The 24,383-nt window shown below is 40.1% G+C and overlaps 1 protein-coding gene and 1 long non-coding RNA gene across 2 annotated transcripts; both read right to left on the bottom strand.

Moving 5' to 3' along the window:
• Positions 1–1,245: 1,245 nt before the first annotated feature.
• On the bottom strand, positions 1,246–2,974 carry LOC141632353 (uncharacterized). The gene is made up of 2 exons (XR_012537779.1): positions 2,777–2,974; positions 1,246–1,499 (listed from the first exon to the last, which is right to left on the bottom strand). It is a non-coding gene; the product is annotated as an uncharacterized LOC141632353 (long non-coding RNA).
• Positions 2,975–5,776: 2,802 nt separating this feature from the next.
• Positions 5,777–7,176, bottom strand: LOC141632347 (F-box/kelch-repeat protein At3g23880-like). The gene is made up of 3 exons (XM_074444903.1): positions 7,067–7,176; positions 6,880–6,937; positions 5,777–6,792 (listed from the first exon to the last, which is right to left on the bottom strand). The coding sequence occupies exons 2-3, from the start codon at positions 6,933–6,935 to the stop codon at positions 5,853–5,855; spliced, it is 996 nt and encodes a 331-aa protein (XP_074301004.1). The 5' UTR covers positions 6,936–6,937; positions 7,067–7,176; the 3' UTR covers positions 5,777–5,852.
• Between the last annotated feature and the right edge of the window lie 17,207 nt (positions 7,177–24,383).

Raw genomic sequence — 24,383 nt, 5'->3', positions numbered from 1 at the left:
AAAATCTTAAGTAGAGTCTTAGATTTCCAAGACTCAACATGGAAGAGGATACATCATACTCTTAACACTCTCTCCCATCTAAGAGGATGTCCTCTTCAATGTGGATATATCCTCTTAGCATTCTCTTTGAAAAAGAAGAGGAAGACATCCTCTAATTATGGAGTATGTCCTTTTCTTGGCCTTTGTGTCATATAAGAGAGAAAAAGTGTGATGTGGTCCAACTTCAAAGGTGGAAAGGAGAGGAACACAATATCCTCTTTGATGTGGAGAAAAAGAGAGAAAGAGGATGAGAAATTGGAAAATGTGGCAAAAAATAAGAGAAAATATTGTGTCCAATGAAAAAATTAGAAAAAAATAAAGGAGAGGAAGAAGTCCTCCTTTTCAATGTGGATGCTCTTAAGACTTTGGTAGATCATTGGTAGTCTTGAGTAAGTCTTGTCTTAAGACTTATCAAAGTCTTGTCTCAAACCTACCAATAATCTTACCCTAAAGCTAACCATTTTAAAAAAAATTATAATGCCTAATCAATATACTATGAAATAAAGAGTTTTGGAAAATATTTTAAAAATTATGATTATGATTATAGTTAAATTACATTACCATTATCCTTCTTCCAAATAAGAATTTTCGAACCCTTCGTCACATTAAACTGCCAATTGATTGAACAGTGAAGATATAGACCAACATGAAATTAGATTGTTCAAACTCTAAATATAGAAATTTGATCGATTTAACCTGTTTATATAAGCTTTGATTTTTAAGCCGCAATGACTGAACAGTGAAGATATAGACCAATATAAAATAAGATTGTTCAAACGCTTGATATAGAATTTGATCTATTTAACCCGTTTATATAAGCTTTGATTTTTCAGCTGACAATGATTGAATAGTGAAATATAGACCGATATGAATATCATGTTTGGCCTAACTTATGAAAAATAAGTTTCTGTTTTTGAAGCTTAATTTTTTAAAAGTGTTTTTTAAAAGTAGAAACATCAAATTGCCACTAACTCTTTTTACAACGCTTTTTAATAGCGTCGATATAAGCTAAAATAAAGCGTCGCCAGTTTGCCTGCGGTATTAGAGCGAATTTGACTCGCTTATAGCGCCATCATCCAACAACATTTTCAAAGCTCCCAGTACTGTTCTGACTCACTGTCTTTGTAATGTCATTGGCTGTACATTTTTTGGAGAACAATGCTTTTGAGCATTGCTAATAGTTCAAGGTACCAAAACTACACCCACTTTATGGTTGAAGATAATGCTTATATATCTGTAAAATTTCCTATGAAAGGATACAACCAATTTTAAAACAAAAATCATCACACATCCCCAATCCGAAATCCGAAAGACAAATTAAATGTGTATGTAATACTAGTACATATTAGAAAGAGACGCTTAAGACACTAAATTGTAGAATTCACCCAACTCAAGTCCAATGTTGATAAGTCTTAGATCTATATCTTCTTTCACAGCTTTCTTCTCTTGCAAAGCTTAATCTGCAGTAAAAAGTTCATAAAAATCAGAGTGAAATGCACTCATTCATCAATGTAGTAGCCAGTGACCAAAATAGTCACCTTTGTCATGAACAAGATCAAAATATCGACTCGGAATGTCAAGAGGTACGGAAACAAGAAAGAAAATAAGCCACAAAGAAAACTAATAAACAACACCACAGCTAAAATACAGAGCCAGGACCAGCAAATATCAAACAACACCATCCACACTTCTCACAGGTCACAACTCACAAGCAAAATGACTATAAATAAATGTTCAGTAAATGACAAGAGAAGGCAACATAAGAGTAAATACATGTTACTATCATTCGCTAATGCTACCACCATCTCAATTAGATATGCAGCTGCCATATTCATAGTTACAGCTAGTATATTAATGTCTAATTGCATTCAATTATCCTTCCTCCCTACGATTTCACAATTAGGCAAAGGAATAAAGGATGTGTTCATTTAGGGTGTGTTTGGATTGAGTGATTTGAAGGGAAAAGAAAGGGAGGGAGAGTAGGGGATTTAAAATCCTTTGTTTGGATAACAAATGAGGGTGGAGAGAAATGGAGGGCAAGAGATTTGGAGATATCCAATTTCCCTCCTCCAAGCCTAATCAAAATCTCTCCATAATAGGCAAGATTTGGAGAGAAATTGTATCCAAACACCCACACTCCATTCCCCCTCCCCTTCCCTTCTCTCCCTTTCCCTTCTCTCCTTCCCCCTCCCCTCCCTTTCCCTCCACTTTTGCTATCCAAACGCACCCTTAAAGGACAAATTATCGTTATAGCTAATATAGAACATCTCTACATCTGCCATATTCGTAGTTAGTACAGACCATCTCTACAACTTTGGTGGTATCTAAAACAAACTCAAATTAATGAAAACTATTCAACAAGAACAAGACTAATTTACACATTGAACCCAGGATCATATTCAAATTAGATAAGCATCATACTGGCCTTAAAGAGCCTCAAATAATCAGCATACTGGAGAAATAAGAATAAAACTCCATTCAAGCATTTTGTCGAACATGTGATATGCATAACTTATACCCAACTAACATTTTCATAAACAAACAAAATCATAAGAAGGCTAATATTTTTCGTCTCTAAACACATAATAAACAAAATCAATTACATAAATCACATAAAAAAAACATACATTACATAATCATAAAATCCTAGAAAAATTAAGATTGATAATTAAAACAACAATAAGATGGATAATCAAGACAACAACAAGAATTAAGAAATAAGATGGAGAATTAGTACCTTAGGTTTAATTATTATATTATTGTTTGTTGAGCCAGGAAGGAAGAGAGGGAATTGAAGAGGAGAAGAAGAGTGCAGGCGTGCGGCGTCTGTGTGTTGGTTATTTTAGATGAATTAGGTCTCAGTGTTTCGCACTTTTGCTTTCACTTTCCCACTTTGAATTTTTCATTTTTTTCAATTTTTGTTTCTAATTTTCAACTTGCGCCTAACTTGAAAAATTGAAGTATATTTTCAATTTTTCATTTTTTTCATGTGTTTCAATTTTTTTTTTCAAAACTCTACTACTTAGTTTTCAATTATGACATAAAATAAACCCGTTTTCCACTAAGTTTACTTATAAAACGGTTACTTTTTCAGAGTGTATAAAAATAATCAAATTACTATATGTATACATATAAAATAAACAATTTTTGCTTGTGTAAGACGGTTTAAAATTTATTGAAATCCAATAAGCAGTACGTACGTAACATTTTTACTCGTATTACGACGGTTAATGCTTTGTCAAGAAAAATATTACATGATTCACTCAAACACGATTAGTCTTGATAATAATCTCGATCAAATTGATTTGCTATTGTTTTCATTTTAGTTAAAACATTCTTAATAAGGTATGTAATATTATACTATCATTATACTGAGGACGCTTAGTAATATTGTCATCTTAAGCCATGCAACCATACATGAGTAGAGGACGACAAAATTAGTGTACATGATACCGTTATAAGTTAATATCAAATGTATTATGCTTTGAAGAATTATAAACTTATGTAATAGTATAACTATGAATGTTATAGTTATGATTATGGTATTTCATTAGATAGATATTTCATGATTCTCTCGAATGCGATTAGTCTCGATAATCTCGATCCTAATATTGATTCTCTATTAGTTACATTTTAGTTAAACCTTTCTTAAAAGTTTGTAATGTTATACTATCATTATACCGATGACGTGTAGTCATATTGGCACCTTAAGCCATACAAGACAATAAAATTGAAATCAAGATGGTATAATTTAAATTTTAAAGTGTACGAGATTTGTCAAGATTACGAGTACTCGGCAAAAGTAACGAAGTAATGAAGTTATATTTGGATTTATTTTACACAATATTAGTGTAAAACCACCTTACAGGAGACCGACTAAAGAATAAGTAATGAAGTTATTAATTTGTTTCTTTTATAAATGTGTATATATGAAATAAATTATATATGAACCACAATAATAGTATTTATATATACACATTAATGTTTACTCGTCTATGAGTCTATGGCTCGTTATGTTTGCTTGCTTGTATATAATGTTATTGGTGTACATGATACCGTTAAATGTTAATATCAAATGTAATATGCATTAAAAATTTATTATGAAAAAATGTTAACTTGAAAAAGGTAATGTGGTCTTATTTGACTTAAGGTGGTAATATAGTGATAATATGACCTACTTAGGTGGTAAAGTTAGACGACCTTCATTTCAATTTGTCTTATTTGACTTAAGGTTCGGCTCGAATATCTCGGGTCGGGTAAGCTTTTGTTAACTCTAAGTGTAGTATTATGGACTTGTGGTGCTAGTTAAAGTTATAAACCAAGCCCGGTGCTACCAATCAATGATTGATCTACTAATTCAATTAACGCATATAATTTACGTAACTGCTATTTTTAACACACGTATTTACTAAATGTTACACAAAATTATGTCAAATGTATATCTCATATAAACTAGTTGGATAAATTTAAGTCTTACAAAGACTAACAAACCGGCCTAACTCTTAAAGTCAAAAGTCACTACTAATCCGACTCAGAACTGATCAGGCGTTCCGACCCGACTTAATAATTGACCCATCACGGCGACACACGACCAACCCGAATTAAGTCGAGATCCACCCGATTAATTTTTTTACCTAACCCACAAAAAAATCCGAAATGAGCCGAACTCGACCCGATTAAATACTTTGACCCGTCACTACCCGACACACAAAAACCTGAACCGAACCGATCTCGACCCAATTAAATTCCTTGACCCGACATGACCCGACCCATATAATGACCCGACATAACTCGACCCAACCTGAACCGAAACGAGTTTACTGTTGACCCGACTTGATAGCGACCCGACCCGAACCGAACCCGAACTGAAGAACACATTGACTCGATACAACCCGAACCCGATATGACCCGACCTGCTTTGACCCGACCCGTAACCGACCCGAGTGACCCGATTGCCACCTCTAGTAGTGGGTACTGGGTAGTTGATAAAGTTTCAGTTTATGGTAGCGCACTAGCGCGTATGTAGAGATGTATTTTTATACGATGGATGCACGATTGCTTGACACGTCAGCTAAATATGGTATATTGGCTTTTGCTTTAATAGTATTAATGATGATGATGCACATTGAATAAATGAACAAATAAAAACACTATATTGTCCAAGTTGAATAAAAATAAGTCTCATCATAAAATTGATCAAGTTACTAACTTACATTTCATTACTTGAAATTGACTTGAACGGAAAGTACTGAATAATTAGCCAAACTAAATGGCACCAAGTCTCCACAAATTCTTATTTACAACCACTGTAAATGAGAATAATTAACAACAAACGTGCAATATCATCCAAACCAACACTTAATTATAATAATACTTACCACAATTATAAGCAAGAATTACCGTCCTAATGAAGATGAATAACACAAAATCTCATTGAAGACGGCACATATCCGTCACTTGCTCCGACCCGGTGTAGCATGCGTTCGGTTTCCTCTTGTAAGACGGCACCCCCACCTTGTCCCCCCTATTCGTTTTGTAAGTGGCATTACCCGTCACTTGCTCCGACCCGTCTTCAGCAAGACTAACTGGATGAATAATGCTTTCCTCGTAAGCACAAATGCCATTACAGCAATAGTAAGGTTCAGACATACCTACCTTTAAAACCCAACTTTTTAACGTGTCAAGGTTACAAATAATTAGATTTTGACGATCTTTAGTTTCAAATATTAGAAGCCCATCTCTCCACTGGCCCAATGGTTTCCGGGCCATAAAATGAAGGCTCATTCTCAATTTCACGACCCATTTTCTCTTCTTCAAAGCCCATACACAAAACAATCTCTTTTTTTCATCAACCCTAACAAAAGCCATGTTTCCATGATACAGTGATACACCATTAGACACTCGTAATCACGACCCTCTTCGTCGGACGGAGGCATCGGTAGTTGAATTTCACGACATTCATCGGTGGCCAAATTGAACGCGATTATCGCTTGGTTACCCCAAGAACATGGGTTAGATGCTAGCCAATAGAGACTTGTGTTTGCGAAAACATATGACTTGTTATCTCTCAATTCGTAGTATTTAGGCAAATCAGTAACATATTTCCAAGAGTCTGTCCTTAATGAGTAGACTAAAACACCAGGAGGCATTTCCAAGCGGTTATCGGACGCGTCCACAATATCTTTGATTATTACAACTTTGTAGTCTTGTGTCACGGGATCAAACCCAAACCCGTAATTATTATCCCAAAATGCAAAATATCGATTAGATGGAAGATCATGTTTGGAAACAATCAGAGGTAAAATTTTACAATGCTTCAAAGTCGGATTCCAGAGACGTCTACCGTCATCACTCCTATATGAGCAGCAAACGTAATATAATCCGTCACGAGGCCCACAAAATATCTGACTACTTGGTGGGCGTTTATATATTTCAGTAACGGCTAAGACTCTCCGACTTTTCTCGTCGAGCAAATATTGATAATACCAAACTTCATTAGGAAGTACGTTATATGCAACAATGAGGCAGTTGCGACATTTATCGTCTTTCTGGTAGTAGTAACGTTGTTGCATATGCTTGGATACGAAACTCTTGGTTTTAATCATAATACGCCAAGATTTGCATACAGATTTAAAGCGTACCAAAGATTTTACAGGTAACCAAGATAGAATCTCGTAAATTAAACATTCGGGAAATTCTTTGGTAAATCGAATAGGGTTTACCTCGTTACGTCTCTTTCCTCGTTCTTTCACCCTGAAATTCAAATATTGATCGGAACATCGTTTACAATCAATTGTCGAATGGATTTCAGTTATTAACAACAAATAATATAAATCTGACCTTTTTTGGATGGCTTCATAGTAAAAAAAGTCGTTACGATCCAACGAGAGAGCCATCCCTATCATATAAATAAATGTTTCGATTATTTTGAACGAAATGTAATGAAAGACATTTTAATTCATGGATCGGGTAATAATTTAGAGAAAACAACAGCAAAAGAAAAAAAATTAAAAAAAAAATGACAAACCTGGAATGCCAAGATCAATTTTACATTCCCTCCGGCGTCGAAATCAGGTATAATAATGCCCTTTTCCGTCACTGTTTTTATAGTAGTCTTTGTACGATGCAAAGGTTTAGGTATTGAAACCTATATATAAGGACGTCTTATATAACATGTTGTACAAAAATGAGCTTTAATTTTTGCATTCTACTATGGGCTAATTCTACCGTAAAAAATGATTCCTAAAAAATATTATGTAGAACTTTGGGCAATTGTGATGGTAACGACTAACGTGTAAGTGGTGATTAACCCCTTAATTCTGGACAATTGTGAAATTAAGCCCCATAAGTTACAAATGTAGTGATTAAGCCCCATAACTTTGATAAAAAGTGAGATTCAACCCAATTTTTTACTTTCAACCAAAATTGCTCAAATTCAATTTCATTCATATATATATTTAAAATTTTAAGGAATTACAAATTTTAAGCAATTGTGAAATTAAGCCCCATAAGTTACAAATTTTTTATTATAAATTTAAAATTTTATGCAATCTATTACACATTTTGGGAAAAAAATATATTTGAAGGAATTACCCAAAATTGAATTGATAAAGGTAATCTCTTAGGTATGGTAAATTATATTAAACTTAGTAAAAAATATAAAATATAATTTAAAAATAATGTTAATAAATTAATTAAATACTTTTAAAATATTTATAATTATTTAGTGTATACAGAGTTTATATATAAAATGATTTTGTGATATAATTTATGTTGAAAAGAGAAATTGAGTTGGATTTCACCTTTTATTAAAGTTATGAGGCCTAATTATTACATTTGTAATTTATGGGGGCTAATCATCACTTTCGCGCTTTCCATTCTATTATGTGCTAAATTACAAGTTTAATAAGGTTGTCTTATATACACAAGTTGTACAAAACGGATTTATTAAAAAAGTACTCCATATTATGACCCATTAAATAAATAGTTAGGCATTGACTTAGGGATGGTAATTATGGCTCAAATCGAATGAAAAAATTTGATCCAAAATCACCCTTTAAAAATCCATCCCCGATCCATAATTTAAAAACCCATATCCATATCCACTATTGGAAAACGCTAACCAAATTCAAACATGATCCATTCATACCCCAAAAAACCCGATCCAATCGGATTTTTTCGAAAATTTAGGCTTATTAAACTTGTAATTTCAATTTTCTTATATAAGAATTTTTTATGTAGTCAAATCAAGTTTCGAATTGGTGTTGGATTATATGGTGGATCGGGTATGGATTTGGATTGAATATGGGTTTAAAAAAAATATAATGGTCCGGGTATGGATTTTAAAATTTTGGATATGGATCGGGTATGGATATGGATGGCAATTATGGATTTTACTATTGTTGTGAATTTCTATTTTATAAAATTTATGGCACATAATAACTTGTAAACACGGTCTAACTATTATATTTATGTGTTGAAATTTAACTTCATGAGTTATTGGAGGCTGTCGGGACTTGAACATGTGACATAACGTCACACTGGTTCTGATACCATGATAGAAATCATCCCAACCAAAAGCTTAAGCTGAGGGTTCGAGTCCCAAGATCGATTTTATACTCTAATACGATTGGCTCTGATACCATGATAAAAAATTAGAAAACATCTCATTCAAACAAAAACTTAAACCAATGATTAGAGTCACAAGATCAATTTTATACTCTAACAAATTCCACGGCATATTATATCTTTCTTTTAAACGCCCGATGAGTCCCAACTCGGAAAAGACGGGCTAAAGTGAGTTGAGATCACTCTCAAGTCCATCAGTTGAACCATTGGCAATAGTTTCAACCATCTTGGGACCTTATACTGGCTAAGAGCATCCGCAAAGGTGAGGCTCCCCATATCTTCTCTTTCCTTTTCTTATTCGTCCACCTCATTTTCCACTAACTTTTCCATTTACCCTCCCCATTTCATAATTACATTTATGCAACAATGGGTTCCCCAATTCACACACAAAAATTTGGGAACCTCCCCAAAAGTAACACAAATTGTCTTACTTTTTTTTTGGGGAGCTCCTCTAAAAACAGTGGAACCTCAAATGTTGGGGAGCTTTGTGCAACAATGAGGAGCCCCATATGAGGAGAGAGAGGACATATCGGGAGGCACCTCCCCACCTTTGCGGATGCTCTAAGGGATGTCCCTCTTGATATCGCATATTCCCTCAACATTGTTCCAAGATTCATATTCGGTCTTGGGATAAACTTAGCCTAAATAACCATGTAATTACCACACGGCATTTTCATGGATTGGAAGTGATCAAAGCAATGTACCGAAGAAGTTGAGAAACATATGCTAACAGAACACACATATATATAAGCACAAACGCCTTTAGATTTTATTGAAGAGGTTGATGATAAGGTACATAGACAACATAGTCCAACATAAAAACATAAAAAAAGGGAACAAACTGAAACTTAAAACACGAAGACAAATACGGAGACACAAGACGATAACGTAAAACAACGAACATGCACCATAAGGAGCATCAACAACCGTGGGAATTATCTAAAGGCGGCCAAAGAGGAAAGCAAGCACATGCTACACCGGGGCGGATGCGTGCTCAACAGTCTCCTGCACATACACCAACCACAAACACCGGGGCGGATGCGTGCTCAACAGTCTCCTAAATTAGTTTATATTATTTCTTAGATGGATTGCCTTTAGGTTTAAGAGAGATGATTTTCACGGAAGGCACAAATTTTTTTCAAATAATTACTCCCATCCGTTGCGACCATTTTTTATTTTTGTTTTTGACCTAAAGACAAGAAAAAAGAGGGGATCATTTATAATTATTATCAATAGATTTTTTTTTTTGGTATGGCCAAACCCACCCATGCAATTATGCAAATCAATTATTACTTCGTATAATATTATAAAAATCCATTTGCATGAAACTTGAGATGTTCAAGTGTTGAACGCAAGTGACGCCTTGATTGAAGACGGTGGCGGATTTAGGGACGTTAGTAGGGATGCTCGTCCCCGTTGTCGATCGAAACTTTTGAAAAAAATTAGTTAAAATTTTACAGGTTTTTTCGAATTTTCCATAAGCTATTACCTGCTCATCTTCGCTGAGATTTTTTGACTCCATTAAATTTAATTCCTTACTTCGCCACTAATTGAAGATGATACGACGATATACTCCCTCTGTCCTAGTCAAATTGTTGTCCTTTGGTTTTGGCATAAAAATAAACCAAGGAAACAGGAGGGAGGTCAGGCAACTACAAAATGACAAGTGGACTAAATTAGGTGTGAATGATCAAACTGTTTATCAAGTTCATTTTTAAAATAGAAAGGACAATAAATAACTGAGACAACCCAAAATAAAATAGGATAACAAATGACCGGAACGGGAGTAATAAACAGGTAAGCAAGAGACCACGTGATACACCCTAAGGAAGTTAAAATCTTTCTTTTTCTTTTTCATTTTTATAATCTAAATGATTGGTTAGAAATAAGCACAAATATAATTTTGTATTGACTAGATGAATAGTGAATACATACATAATTACATATTGTGACATACTTACACAGTACACACTCCTACAATTTGTGTATATGCAAATTTTGTTATACTCTCTTCTATTCAAATCAAAGGTAACAAGCTTTATCACACTTTTTGAGACGTGAATATTTTTAGTTACACATTATTAAAAATTATAAAAATTTGATATTTTTATAACATTCACGATGATGGGAGGGAGTATATAACTAAGCGCCTGTTTCTAATTTTTGAAACTCTAGACAAAATAGTACGAAGTATATCAAAGCCTTGTAGATGTACCAACCATCAGGGGCCGCGCCAAAATACTGATAGAACTAACTTATCCATGACAATAGTCTACAGTACTAAAGTAGTCGAAGACTCAACATTGTAATGAAAACAGACCCAACGTACAAATATAATTAATGTTAACTCTGGGTTTTTCTCCTTTTGGGTAAGTTCTATGTTACATTTCTCCCATCCAATTTAAAAATAACTTGGATCCACTTTTTATGAGGGGAAAAATAGATTCGTGTTAATTTTAGTTTGGATGAGAGAGGATATATAAGGATCTTGTAAAAGAGTAGTTGTTTTGAAAGGGACGTACTTTTTCACATACGGATTTTACTCTTTCACATACGTCTTTTACAATTTTACCCTTATCATTTTTTCATTCCCTCATTCAATTGATTTTTTTCTCCCTTTCTCATCTCCCTTCGCCACCAACACCAACTTTGTTCAGCACCCCTTCCTCCGGTCAGTCCAATCGCCGGCCAATGTTGCTCCGGCCGACCTCACTAAAAACAGAATAAACAAAAAAAAAGGAAATAGAGGAATGACAGGCATAATGAATTGAAGTTTGGCAAGAATGATGCTGGTACAGTACTACGAAATGTACGGATGAATGGATGATGGAATTAAATCAATTAATGCATCACCTTCACGCCGAGGCTACAAACTCACGCACCATCCTCACGCCACCTCACACCATCCAGAACCACTATCCACCACCCAAACCACCATGCCTTTATTAATAACAATTGATAAACAAGTTAACAATTAATTTTACTAATTAACAAAGCCTAATAATTTCAACAAAATATATTAACAATTATTAACAACAAAATTACTTCACTAATTGAAGATTATAATCCGTTATCCAAGTTTTTAGAACAATTGGATTCAATTTCATGGAAAAAGGTGTGTAGACTTAATTTGTTTAGGTTTAGAAAAAGGGTATGATATGTAAAGTTAATGAAAAAGTGTATGTGAAAGAGTAAAGTACGTATTTGAAAAAGTAATTCCGAACTTATTTCAAGGCACATGCTCAAGTTATGGGGCCTACATCACTCATTCAAAACCCATCAAGCGAAATCAGTTCTTGAGGATCAACCGAACAAAAGCCATGTTTCCATAAGACATTCGTAATCACGATCACGTTCTTGAGCCACTTTATCGGTCAAAGGCTCCGGTACTTGAATTTCACGACATTCATCGATAGCCAAGTCGAAAACGATTATGGCTTGTATAGCCCAACATATCTCTTAAGATGCTAGCCAAGTTTGTGTACATAATATATTCCCCAATCCCCCTACTACTAAGAGAATAAAAATTCTCTTAGTTTTCCCCTCCAAAAAGCATCTAGCTAAATAAGGTAATAAATAAAATTTTCTTTCATTACATTATTATCATTTCAATGAATATATTCTTATAAATAAACACTAATTTTTTAAAATAAATTCATAATTACGATTTTTTCATTAAAATAAAACAAAATTTATATTAAATTATAAAGTATAAGTTGATAAAATTTTCAGTAATTCAATAATTATTACTATAGAGAATAACTTAACACATGGTTACTATTAGCTTTGTGACAAAAAAACATTCACTAAAAAAATTCACAACTTAAATTAATTTTTTTTATTAGTTTTCCATTTCATTTTTTTTGTTTCATATCAAAATACAATGGAGTGAACTAATAAATAATAATGAGATACAAATTTTAAAAGTATAAATCCTACTATATACTAAGAGAATACAACTTTTCTAAAGTTTTCCCTACAAAGTGCTCAAAATTATATATGGAAACAAATTAGATTTTCATTTATTAAACTAATTTTCCATTTAAAATAATCTATACATAAAAACTCCATCTCATGTTATTAAATTCGTGACAAAAAAAAAGATTTTTAAAAAAAAATTATTGTAGTCAAAATGTTTTCATAAAAAACACAACTCATGGAATTATTCAAGTCTTTTGAGTAATTTTAATATTAGTTATTTTTTACAAAAATTAGGGAGATATAAATCTAAAATCTATAACTAATACACTAAAAATTAAAATGCTTATTGATGGGGCATATTCTGCACCGCTGACCAAGTCAACATATTGAGCAAGGTCAAGGGTATCCACAGCAAAGTCAACGACTCAGACAGTCTAGCCGATCGCGCCCCATCGGCTGTCACACACTGGTCTCGGCATGGCAACCAGCCAGCCGGGGCACATATCCGCGTACTCATATCCAAGACCCCTCGGCCGGCCTGCCATAGGTCCATCGGCCGAGGGTAGAACGGTCTTTCCACCTGCTAGCCACTGGGCCACTACGTGCCAAAAGGTGAAAGTCTATAAATACTCCTCAACCTTCATTGAGGAAAGGATCCACAATTTAACCTAATAATCACTATTCATCTGGTAATATCCTCCTTATCTCTCTACAATATACTCTTAGCCAAGTTATAACAACTTACCTCTCTAAGTTTACTGACTTGAGCGTCGGAGTGAGTACGCTCGGCCAAAGCCGAGCCCTCAGTTTGTTCATCGTTTCAGGAGACCGAAAGGAGGATTCAAGCAAAGACGTCATTCTACAAGCTACGAGTGGTAACAAATATCTGCTCTGGAATCACACCCGGAACAATTGGCGCCGTCTGTGGGGAAGAAACTAGAAGCTAGTCATAATCATTCCCAAACAAAAAAAAAACAAACACAAAAACCCACCCCAAAAGCTAAGAAAGATGTCGAAACAACAAGAGGTAGTCGTGACCAACGAAACCGCACTCTACCAAGATGATACCTTCCACAATTCTGGAGTCGTGCAGCCCTCCACCGGCGGAGTAATCCAGCCGGAATTCGGGATGCCGATAATACCAGACACGCCGCTGCCCGCCACCCAGGTCACCATCATGGGACAGGTGGTTGACGTAGCAAAACTGAAAATGCTCCTGGACCTAATTGGGAATACGCCAGCTCACACTGTCACGCCGACAAGAGCGGCGGAAACCGTCCAGGAGACCAGGGCCCAAAACGTGACTCCGAGAAATTTGAACGGAGCACTAGGAGAAGCCGACCCCGCCAAGACGCCGGAGGAGCCCAGAGTGCTAGTGGTGGACCTGAGCCCTCCCCGTACTCACGAGAGGACAACGTCGCCGCAGCACCGACGAGGCCTGCCTCAGAGAAGCCAGAGAAGTCCGACTCAGCAGAGTCGGAGAAGAAGCCCGAGTCGGAGAAGGAGTCCTTCCCGCTACGAGGAGAGGAGTCGGACCAGGAATGCGAGGAGTCGATCGCCGCGTGTCATTCGACACGTGGTCAGACAGCCCCTCAGTGCCTATGTCCTTGAAACCGCCGTGCCAGCCAAGCTGAAGTTACCGGCGTTCACATACAAGGGAGATAGTGATCCAACCGACCACGCCGAGGCTTTCGAGTCTTACATGTCGGTGTGGGAGCAGCCCGATGAGGTCTGGTGCCGAGTCTTCCCAACAACTCTGCATGGGATGGCTCAAAATTGGTATAAGGGGCTTCCCGACGGTTCGGTATACTGTTTCGCCGACCTAAAGGACGCCTTCGTAGCCCAGTACTCTTGCAACAAGAGGAGGGCCGTGTAGACGTCGGACCTCCTAACTATCAAACAGGAGGAAGGCGAGTCTCTACGAAGCTACGTGAAGAGGTTCGACGGCAAGGTTCAGCAGATTCGGGAGATTAACCCCGAACTGGCGGCTTTCGCACTAATGAAGGGCCTCCCAAGGGGAGACTTAAAAGACGAGCTCATCAAGTACGGGGGTTTGGGCCTAGATGCCGCTAGGAAGATGGCCAACCAAGCCATCAAGGTTGAAGACTACCACAAAACCTGGGTAGGCCACAGCGAGGCTGGGTACTCAGAGAAGAAGAGCCACCGGGAGGACAACCCGGATGAAAGACGCCGTGACGACAATAAGTCACGGTCCGACAAGTACGCCAGGAAACAGAACTCGGCGGGCGCCGGGGGGAGTTCGGCTTCATACTACCGAAAGCAGTACAATGATCACACCCCCCTGGTCGTGTCTGCCGCCGAGGTCTTCGCCCTGAGCAAAAACGAGGGTCAGAAATGGGAAAGGCCCCCTAGGCCGAGGGGTGACGGTAACACGGGCCAGTACTGCGAGTACCACGGCCACACCGGCCACTTAACGAATGACTGCCGGCATCTGAAAAATGCCATTGAAGAACTGATCCTGAAGGGAAGCCTAGGCAAATACGTTGCCGGAGGCCAAAGAACAGATGCCGGCGAGTCAAATAAGAAATCCGTCTTAGAACGGGTAGGAGTAATCAATGTTGTCAACGGGGGCAACGAAAACGGTGGGTCCGCTCATAGGCACAAGCGGTACCTGAATGAACTATATCAGGCCATCAACTTTGTGCCCAACACGGCAACCCCCGCTTCAAACATCCCCGATATGACCATTGGGAAGAAGGACTACGATGGAGTCGTCGCTCCTCACAGCGACCCACTCACGGTCCACCTAGACATAGCCAACCACTTGGTGAAGAGGTGCCTAATTGACACAGGCGCCTACACAAATATTATGTACGGGGAATGCTTTCTTAGCCTCGGTCTGAAGGTTGAAGACTTGACCCCCTGCACCAGCCCGTTGTACAGCTTTTCTGGGGCCGGCCTGGTACCCCTGGGGTCAATCAGGTTGCCGGTAATGTTCGGCGAGGGAAGTGCGGCCAAGAACGTTACGTCTGAGTTCGTGGTCATTGACGGTTCGTCCGCCTACAACGTCCTCATAGGCCGAGCCACTCTGAGTGAGGCCGACGCAGTAATGTCCATCCGGGCCCTGACGTTAATGTATGTCTCGGACCGGGGGGAAGCGCATAAGCTCGTCTCGAAGAACGAGAACGATGAGGTAGTAAATGTCCAAGTATCTGCCAGAGGATGCGACATGCAATCCTTCAAAGTGGCGAAAGAGTCGGAAAAAGGGAAGAGCCCATCCTTGCAACAGGGGGGGAACGCATGGATAGCTCCGTCGGCATGGTCGAGGGAGCCGAGACTGAAGAGGTAGAGATTGACCCAGGTCGCACCGTAACTATCGGTGTCAACCTGGAACCAGGATTCAGGGCCGCTCTCCTGGACCTGCTGAGAAAGAACAAAGACGTCTTCGCCTACTCGGCGGCGGAGATGCCAGGCGTGAGCCGGGAGGTAATTATTCACAAGCTAAACGTACTCCCCACCGCTCGCCCTGTCAAGCAAAGGATGAGAAACTCCTCGGCCGAGAAAGATGAGGCCATCAAAGCCGAGGTAGATAAATTACTTGCGGCGGGCTTTATTATGCCTTGTACTTATCCTGAGTGGTTAGCCAATGTTGTGATGGTGAAGAAATCATCGGGGGCATGGAGAATGTGCGTAGATTTTACCAACTTTAATAAAGCATGCCCCAAAGATTGTTACCCTTTGCCTCGGATAGATAGCTTAATCGACGCCACGGCAGGCTACACCATGCTAAGCCTGCTGGACGCCTTCTCGGGGTATCACCAGGTATTCATGGCTGAGGAAGACATGCCTAAATGCGCATTCATCACCGCGAACGGCACATACATGTACAAAATGATGCCGTTTGGTTTGAAGAACGCCGGTGCAACGTATACAAGACTGGTGGACAAAGTGTTCCAAAGTAAAAAAGGGCGAAACATTGAGGCTTACGTCGACGATGCTATTGTAAAAAGCAAGTCTGACAGCGAGCACCTGGCCGAGTTACGGGAGACATTTTGTTCACTAAGGAAGTACAGGATGAAGCTCAACCCAATAAAATGCAACTTCGGTGTCCGGGCAGGTAAATTCCTCGGCGTAACTTGTCAGTGCCAGAGGCATCGATGCCAATCCAGACAAAGTCCGAGCAATCCTGGACCTGCCGGAACCAAGGAATCGAAAAGAGGTTATGATGCTGACCGGGAGAATGGCGGCTCTCGCCCGTTTCATCTCTCGGTCAGCCGACAAGAGCACCCCATTCTTCAAAGTGTTGAAGGGGAATAAAGACTTCAGCTGGGGGGAGGAGCAAAGCACAGCTTTCAAGCAACTAAAAGCTCATCTTCAGACTCTCCCAACTCTGTCCAGCCGATCTTTGGGGAGACGCTATACCCGTACATAGCGATTACCTCGGCCACGGTCGGTCGTGATCATCGGGAAGAAGACAAACAAACAAGAACACCCTATCTACTTTGTCACCATACGCTGTTTGCCCGCCGAGAGAAATTACCCACTAATTGAAAAAGCGGCTTTCGCCGTCGTCGTTGCCGCAAGGAAGTTAAAACCCTACTTCGACGCACATCCCGTAACGGTCCTAACCGACCAGCCATTGGAGAAAGCTTTGGAGAAATTCGAACAATCCGGTAGACTTATCAAATGGGCAGTGGAACTCTCTGGCTTCGGCATTCAGTACAAACCAAGGCCTTCGATAAAGGGGCAGGCACTTGCAGATTTCCTGGCTGAATGCACATATCAAGAAGAACCAAACCCAGGTGTATGGGAGGTTTACACCGACGGCTCCTCCACGACGAACAGCTCGGGAGCCGACATCCTTATCATCAGCCCAAACGGGGACGAGTTTGAGTACGCCTTGAAATTTACCTTCTCGGCCTCGAACAACGAGTCCGAATACGAGGCGGTGATAACCGGAGTCGAGCTACCTAGGGCTGCCGGAGCAGAACACATTATGTTGAAGACAGACTCACTGTTGGTTACTAACCAAATCAGAGGAGAGTTTGAGGCTCGGGACGACGGGATGGTAAGATATCTGGAAAGGGTAAAAGCTGACATAGCAAAATTGAAATCTTTCCAAATCCAATGTGTTCCCAGGTCTGAGAACAACCGGGCCGACGCTCTCTCAAAACTTGCCAGTTCAACCATCAAGAACGTCAGCCGAACCGTGCTGGTAGACATCAGGAATGCGAAGAGCATCACTGAGACCATCGGCATGGTGGGCGACGTGGAAGCCGAGACGACGTGGATGACTCCGATAATGAAATACAAACTTACAAGTGAGTTGCCGGATAACCGCAATCTCTCGGCCAAGATAAGAAGGATCGCCGCCAGGTACTTGGTATTCGAAGGGGAACTGTACAGAAGGTCCGTAATAAGACCACTCTTGAAATGTGTCGGTCCGGTAAGACGCAGAGAGTGATCTTGACAGAGATTCACGAAGGCATATGTGGACACCATATGGGGCAAGAACACTAGCCCACAAAGCTCTCCGAGCCGGCTACTTCGCCCACCATGCTTCAAGATTCCAGAACAAAGACCAAGAAGTGCACGAACTGTCAGATGCATGCCCCCGTGATACACGCTCCCTCCCGAGACCTACAACCGGTACTTAGTCCCCTTCCTTTCGCACAGTGGGGGATGGACATGCTAGGGCCGTTTCCGACGGCCTCCGGGGAAGGAAGTTCCGATCGTCGCCGTTGATTACTTCACCAAATAGGTTGAAGTCGTAGCAGCGATCTGCGAAGACCACAAATGGCCGTCGAAAGGTAATCTGGGAAAATGTTATAACTCGTTTCGGATTGCCCCAAGTCATGGTATTTGACCACGGCCGAGAGTTTTGGAGTGACCTGATAATGAACTGGTTAGAAGAGCTTGGCATCAAGTTTGCATACTCCTCCGTCTGCCACCCACAGAGCAACGGACAGGCGGAGGCAGCCAATAAAACGATCCTCAACGGTTTGAAGAAGACGGTGGAAGACCTCAAGGGAAGATGGGCTGATGAATTACCGGCGTCCCCGTGGTCCCTACGGACCACGGAGAAAGAAGCAACGGGGTACACTCCCTTCCACTTAGTCTATGGATCCGAAGCAGTCCTACCAATTGAAGCGACGGTGCCAACATTCAGAACGGCTACCTTTAACCCAGTCGAAAATGAGGAAGGCCTGAAAGCCTCCCTGGACCTGGTCGAAGAAAGTCGAGATACAGCACGTGTAACACCCCGTATTTTATTAAGTTGGATAAAATTCTTTTAATTGCTATTTTGAATTTAATTACATCATTTGACGATTTATATATATATATATGCTTAGCTAATTAATTAATTTCATCATAAGTCGATACGTTAATTTTAATAATCATTAATAAGTTTATTTAAAGTTAGTTCGAGTTTATTGAAATTAGTTCGAGTTTATTTATTTAATAATTTCCGTTTCTTTACGAGTCCTTATGAAAGTTGTTTTAAGTGAACCCGAGATGGATTTTGGGAACAAAACCGTCCAATTAGCTATTTTGAGCTTATTTCACTAAAATAGCAATTTTTATTAATATCCGTTAGTTTCGTAAAAATCGCTAATAATTCCGATTCAAGCTGATATCGTATTATTTCCGTTAACTAGCTGAGTTTATTTTATTTTCACTCATTAAATTTATTTATTATTGATTCCGTTTTATTACTGAAACTTTTACTTAAATCGGTTAAATTTAACTCGAAACGATTTTAATAACGATCGAAGTTTCTTAACGACGAAGAAACGTACGTATAATAAATAGCAGGCAGGCAGGCTGCTCCCTCATTTCTCACGTATCATTTCTTCTTCTCCCTTCCTTTTTCTTCTTTTACGCCTGTTTCAATTTTTTTTTGTTTTTAAATTGATCCTGCCACTCCGTTTGTCATCCGTTTTCAACTATTTTTGTTCCATAGCGCTCCTTTCGTCGTTCTCGTCAATCCGTTGTAAGTAAAATTCATTTTCGTTATGTATTTTTACAAACCCAATTTATATTTTTAGCTTTGTTTATTATAAGACGGTTGTATGTACTAAAATAGACGGTCTGGTAGAATATTTGTTAGTCATAAATGATTAGTTCAATCGGAAAAAGGTAATAATGATAGGTTACTCAGTATTACTTGTTAAATTTGTGTATTTTGAAAGCTGGTTAGTCTGTTTTATAGTTGAGACGGTGTATAATTATATATAGGGATCATTATGGATGTTAATTAGTCAGTTGTATAGTTGAGACGGTGTATACTGATATGTGGAGATGATTGAGACGGTGTATACTGACCTCTAGGGATCATTTGGGATGCTAGCTAGTAAGTGGTATATTTGAGACGGTGTATACTGACATGTAGAGATCGTTTTGGGATGCTATTTGGGATCTTGTTTAGTTGTGGTATTGTGCGAAAATTAGGATCATTTTTGAGTCCGCTTTGCAAGTACTTTGGGACATTTTTGGGACTGTTTTGACTCGGTTTAGGACTGGTTTAGGATAGATTGAACTCTGTTTTGGTACCGTTTTGTGCGGCCTTCGATTGACTGTTTTGGGACAACGAAATGGAGGCCGTGTGGGCTGTTTTGGCCTCGGTTTTGGGAGCCGTGACAGGCTGGTTTGGGCTCGATTTTGGGACGGATAAAATGGTGCTTTAGGGGACTATTTCTAGGGCGTAAAAGTTGTGACAATTTTCTGGTATGCTCTGTCAAAAGGGAGGGTCATAATGGTTTATGAACATAAGACCGTAGCTAATGAATATGATTTACATGTTTTGATTTAAATTAATTTCCGTCTCATATTTTATATAACGATAAGTCGTTAATATCGTCCCTTCACATAATTATTTTAGGTGACTCATATGTGGTTGAAGATGAAGAGTAATTTTGGGTTTTAGAAGCTTTCTCAAGTTTATTGCTTGTCTCTTTGCTAGTTTAAGGTAACTATTCCGAGTTACTCGACGAATTAATGTCACATTAGTAGTAAATGTGGTGCTTGTTGTTTGTTAAGTGTTTAGATGATTGATAATGTTTTACTTTCATTTTTCACATGATAGAAATTGGAAATAGCGTGAGAATAATATAGCGATAAAATTTGTAATTTGGGCCAAAGTAGGCCAAGACTACGAGTGGGCAGTTGACCGAACGAGTTTGGTCAAACTAGGTTTAAACCAACATCGACCTCGATTTGACCGATGACCCGTCGCGGGACTCGGGTCGAGGGTTTGTCTTTGAGGTAAGATTAGTTGTTATTGGAGGTTTTATGTTATGCCTTGATATTCGTAATTATCATTTCACATGTTGGTTGTTGGATGAATTGGTTGCCTTATACTTCAGTCTTCTTGTCTTTGCCATTTTAGCTTGTTCTCATAGATTATGGTATTGTCGGTTAGCTGGAATTTGGATTATTATTGATATTGAGGATTCTGTTGGGATTGTATCTTTGTAAATAGACATTTATATAGCCTTTCACATGATAGAATATTAGATTTTATGTTGGTAAGTAGGACTTTTTGCCCTCTTAAGGTTAAGTGGGTGTCTTACTTGACTTGTGTGGTGAGTCTTGTGTGGTGTGGGCTAAAGTATTCAAGCTGGGACTAGCTGGGACTAGGTCCTAGGTGAGTATTTCGGCCTTCATCATAGATAGGTATTTATAGTCTCTGACGAGTATATGTTCACTGCTTGATAGCCTTTGTGTTCCTGACTAGTGGATTTATATCCAAGTTGGGGCATGACCTCAGGTACTTATTTTGATAGTATGGGGTCAGCTTAAGTACTAGCCAACCCTTCGGTGGTGTCCTTAGGGTACTCACTTCACTTTGTTTTAAAAAAAGTTGTGGGTCTTGGGTGCGGTGGTGTGTATCCGCATGTCTAGGTCTCCAAGTGATTTTAGGCTAGGGTTGTGTTGTCTCTTGGCCATGTTTTCTTAATAGTAACACCGAGCCAAGATACCGGTTCGATTACCTTCCCTACCTCGTGGTATAGACTCGAGTTACAAAGTGACTATTGACGGGACTAAGAACTTATGCCTGTCTTTGATATATTGCCCTTTCTTGTATGGTGATTCTATGAATCATAGAAGGTGAGATGCAAGCCGGCTATGGTTGATAGAGTTTGGATTCCTGGATGTTATGTGATTCACATGATAGTGTAGTATGAGTCGGTCTAGTATTCACATGCTAGGACTATGTGGCGTTATATTGTTGTTCACATGATAAGCACGATTGCCTTAGCATCTATATGCTAAGGCAGTGTGTGGTTCGTATTCATATTCTTATGTTTACATGTTATATTAATTATGACATTTCGTGGGTCCGGGAGAACTCGGAGTTACTCCCCACCGACCGTGGCTTTCGTATTTGTATAAAATGCGAATGACGGAGTGGTGATGCATATATGGGGTACATGGACGAGCTAGCGAGCAAAGTAACCTTGGGACCTAGACTGGTTTTATTTCATTGTGACCCTTAAACCCTTTTTATGTCACATACATTTTAGGGACATATGTCTCCCTTTCTCATATTTGGTTTGTATAACTTCTCTTATTTTGGACCTTGCATGTTTGACACCTTCCCTTTTGGATATCTTTATAACAGGTTCAGGTTTTAAAAATTACAGGTTTTTACCCAATTGAACCTATTACAAACATATCCATGCAGTTTTATTCTAGAATTACGTGTTTACTTTTCCGCGATAAGTGAGGGTGTCGCAGCACGCCTCAACTTGGCAGTATATCAAAACCGGATGAGAAGAGCCTACAACCGAAGAGTCCACAAAAGGGACTTAACAGTAGGAGATCTAGTCCTAAGAAAGTCGGCCGCCACCAACAAAGGAAATATTTATGGTAAACTGACGGCCAACTGGGAGGGTCCCTACAAAGTGGTTGAAGAAATGAGGCCGGGTACATACCGGCTGACAGACATGGAGGGTGTGCCTTTGATGAGCCATTGGAACACCGACAACTTAAGAAAGTACTTTGTATAGCGGCGGAGGTGTCCAAACCCAATGTGGACACCCCAACGCGTGATCATAAATGAAGAATCACCCAAGTTTTCCATCCAAGTGCTTGTCCCCTCCATAATTGCCACCCAAAGAGAAGAAATGCTATCGAGCCGTAACCCCGATTACCTCGGCTAATTGCCGAGAGCGACGGGGACACAACGACCGATACGCCAGAAGAAATGCTATCGAGCCGTAACCCCGATTACCTCGGCTAATTGCCGAGAGCGACGGGGACACAACGACCGATACGCCAGAAGAAATGCTATCGAGCCGTAACCCCGATTACCTCGGCTAAATGCCGAGAGCGACGGGGACACAACGACCGATACGCGAGAAGAAATGCTATCGAGCCGTAACCCCGATTACCTCGGCTAATTGCCGAGAGCGACGGGGACACATCGACCGATACGCCAGAAGAAATGCTATCGAGCCGTAACCCCGATTACCTCGGCTAAATGGCGAGAGCGACGGGGACACAACGACCGATACGCCAGAAGAAACGCTATCGAGCCGTAACCCCGATTACCTCGGCTAAATGCCGAGAGCGACGGGGACACAACGACCGATACGCCAGAAGAAATGCTATCGAGTCGTAACCCCGATTACCTCGGCTAATTGCCGAGAGCGACGGGGACACAACGACCGGTACGCCAGAGGAAATGCTATCGAGCCGTAACCCCGATTACCTCGGCTAATTGCCGAGAGCGACGGGGACACAACGACCGATACGCTAGAAGAAACGTATACTCAGTGCAGTTGAGACGCAAATCTAGCGATCAATGTGCCTACAGTTACGAACGCTATCAAGCCGTAACCCCGATTACCTCGGCCAAAGCCGAGAGCGACGGGGACACATCGGTCGATACGTCAAAGACGTTACACAGTTGAGATGTGCATTCAAACTGCCTCGGCCATACCAAAGGTAAAAGCGAAGGCACTCAATTAATAACGCAAGAAGACAAGTGAAGGATTGTGATCAAAGCCCCGGCCAAGCCAAAAGCCAAAAAGACGAACTTTGTTAAAAATAATTGAAAGGGGAATACAGACGACGGCCGTCCCCATAGGGATAAGCCTAAACACATCCTACCAAGAGTTTTTACAACAAAACAAGGAAAAGAAAAGCAAAATATTACAAGCATATCATTTGAAGCGCCAAAAGATGGCAGGGAGGAAAGGCTCAATAGTTGGCCCCCGAACAGCTGAAGCTATCCGAGATGCCGGGTGAGTCTGGTGACGACCGCCCGTCTCCCTATGCCTGTTGCTGCCCTCCATCAGCAGTAGCAGCGTCTTCGGTGGCCGGCTCAGGAGAAGGCTCGAGATTTTCAAGTAACTTTAGCCTCTCAGCCTCCTTCACCTTTGCATCATAGGCCGCCTTGGCCTCAGCTATCTGAGCCGCCTTCGCCGCCTCCGCCTTCTCCGCAGCCGCTGCTTCTGCAGCATCAGCCATCTCGTCCAGGAGCTGGTCAAATTTATCCCATGGGAAGGAGCCGTCGGGGATGAGCTTCTTGATCGCCTCCCTGGTCGCCTCCTCGGCCTGGTCCCGGAATTGGGCGCACAGTTTGGGGAGGAGATCATTTTGAAGCATTTCAACATCCTTCTCCTTTTGAGCAAGGATAGCCTGTGTCTCCCTGAGCGCCTCCGCCTGGTTATGGAACAGATCCTTCCACTCTTCCCTCTTGGCAACCGCGGCGTCATCAGCGCCCTTATACCTGTCCCGCTCCTCCATCATCTTGGCGGTGGCGGCATCAGCATCCTCAACTTTGGCCCTCTCGGCCACCAGCAGCCTCTCAGCTTCCTCCACAC

This window comes from Silene latifolia, chromosome 2 (assembly GCF_048544455.1).
Source record: "Silene latifolia isolate original U9 population chromosome 2, ASM4854445v1, whole genome shotgun sequence".
In the NCBI taxonomy this organism is placed as follows: domain Eukaryota; kingdom Viridiplantae; phylum Streptophyta; class Magnoliopsida; order Caryophyllales; family Caryophyllaceae; genus Silene; species Silene latifolia.
The sequence above is the reverse complement of the archived record's forward strand: the minus strand, read 5'-3'. Positions and strand labels throughout refer to the sequence as shown.

What these genes read in the sequence shown, in the direction of transcription:
- LOC141632347 (XM_074444903.1), bottom strand. Translation starts at nt 6,935, where the DNA reads ATGGCTCTCTCGTTGGATCGTAACGACTTTTTTTACTATGAAGCCATC. An exon ending in TATGAAGCCATCCAAAAAAG is followed by an intron (nt 6,793 to 6,879) that starts GTCAGATTTATA and finishes TTTGAATTTCAG; the next exon opens with GGTGAAAGAACGAGGAAAGA.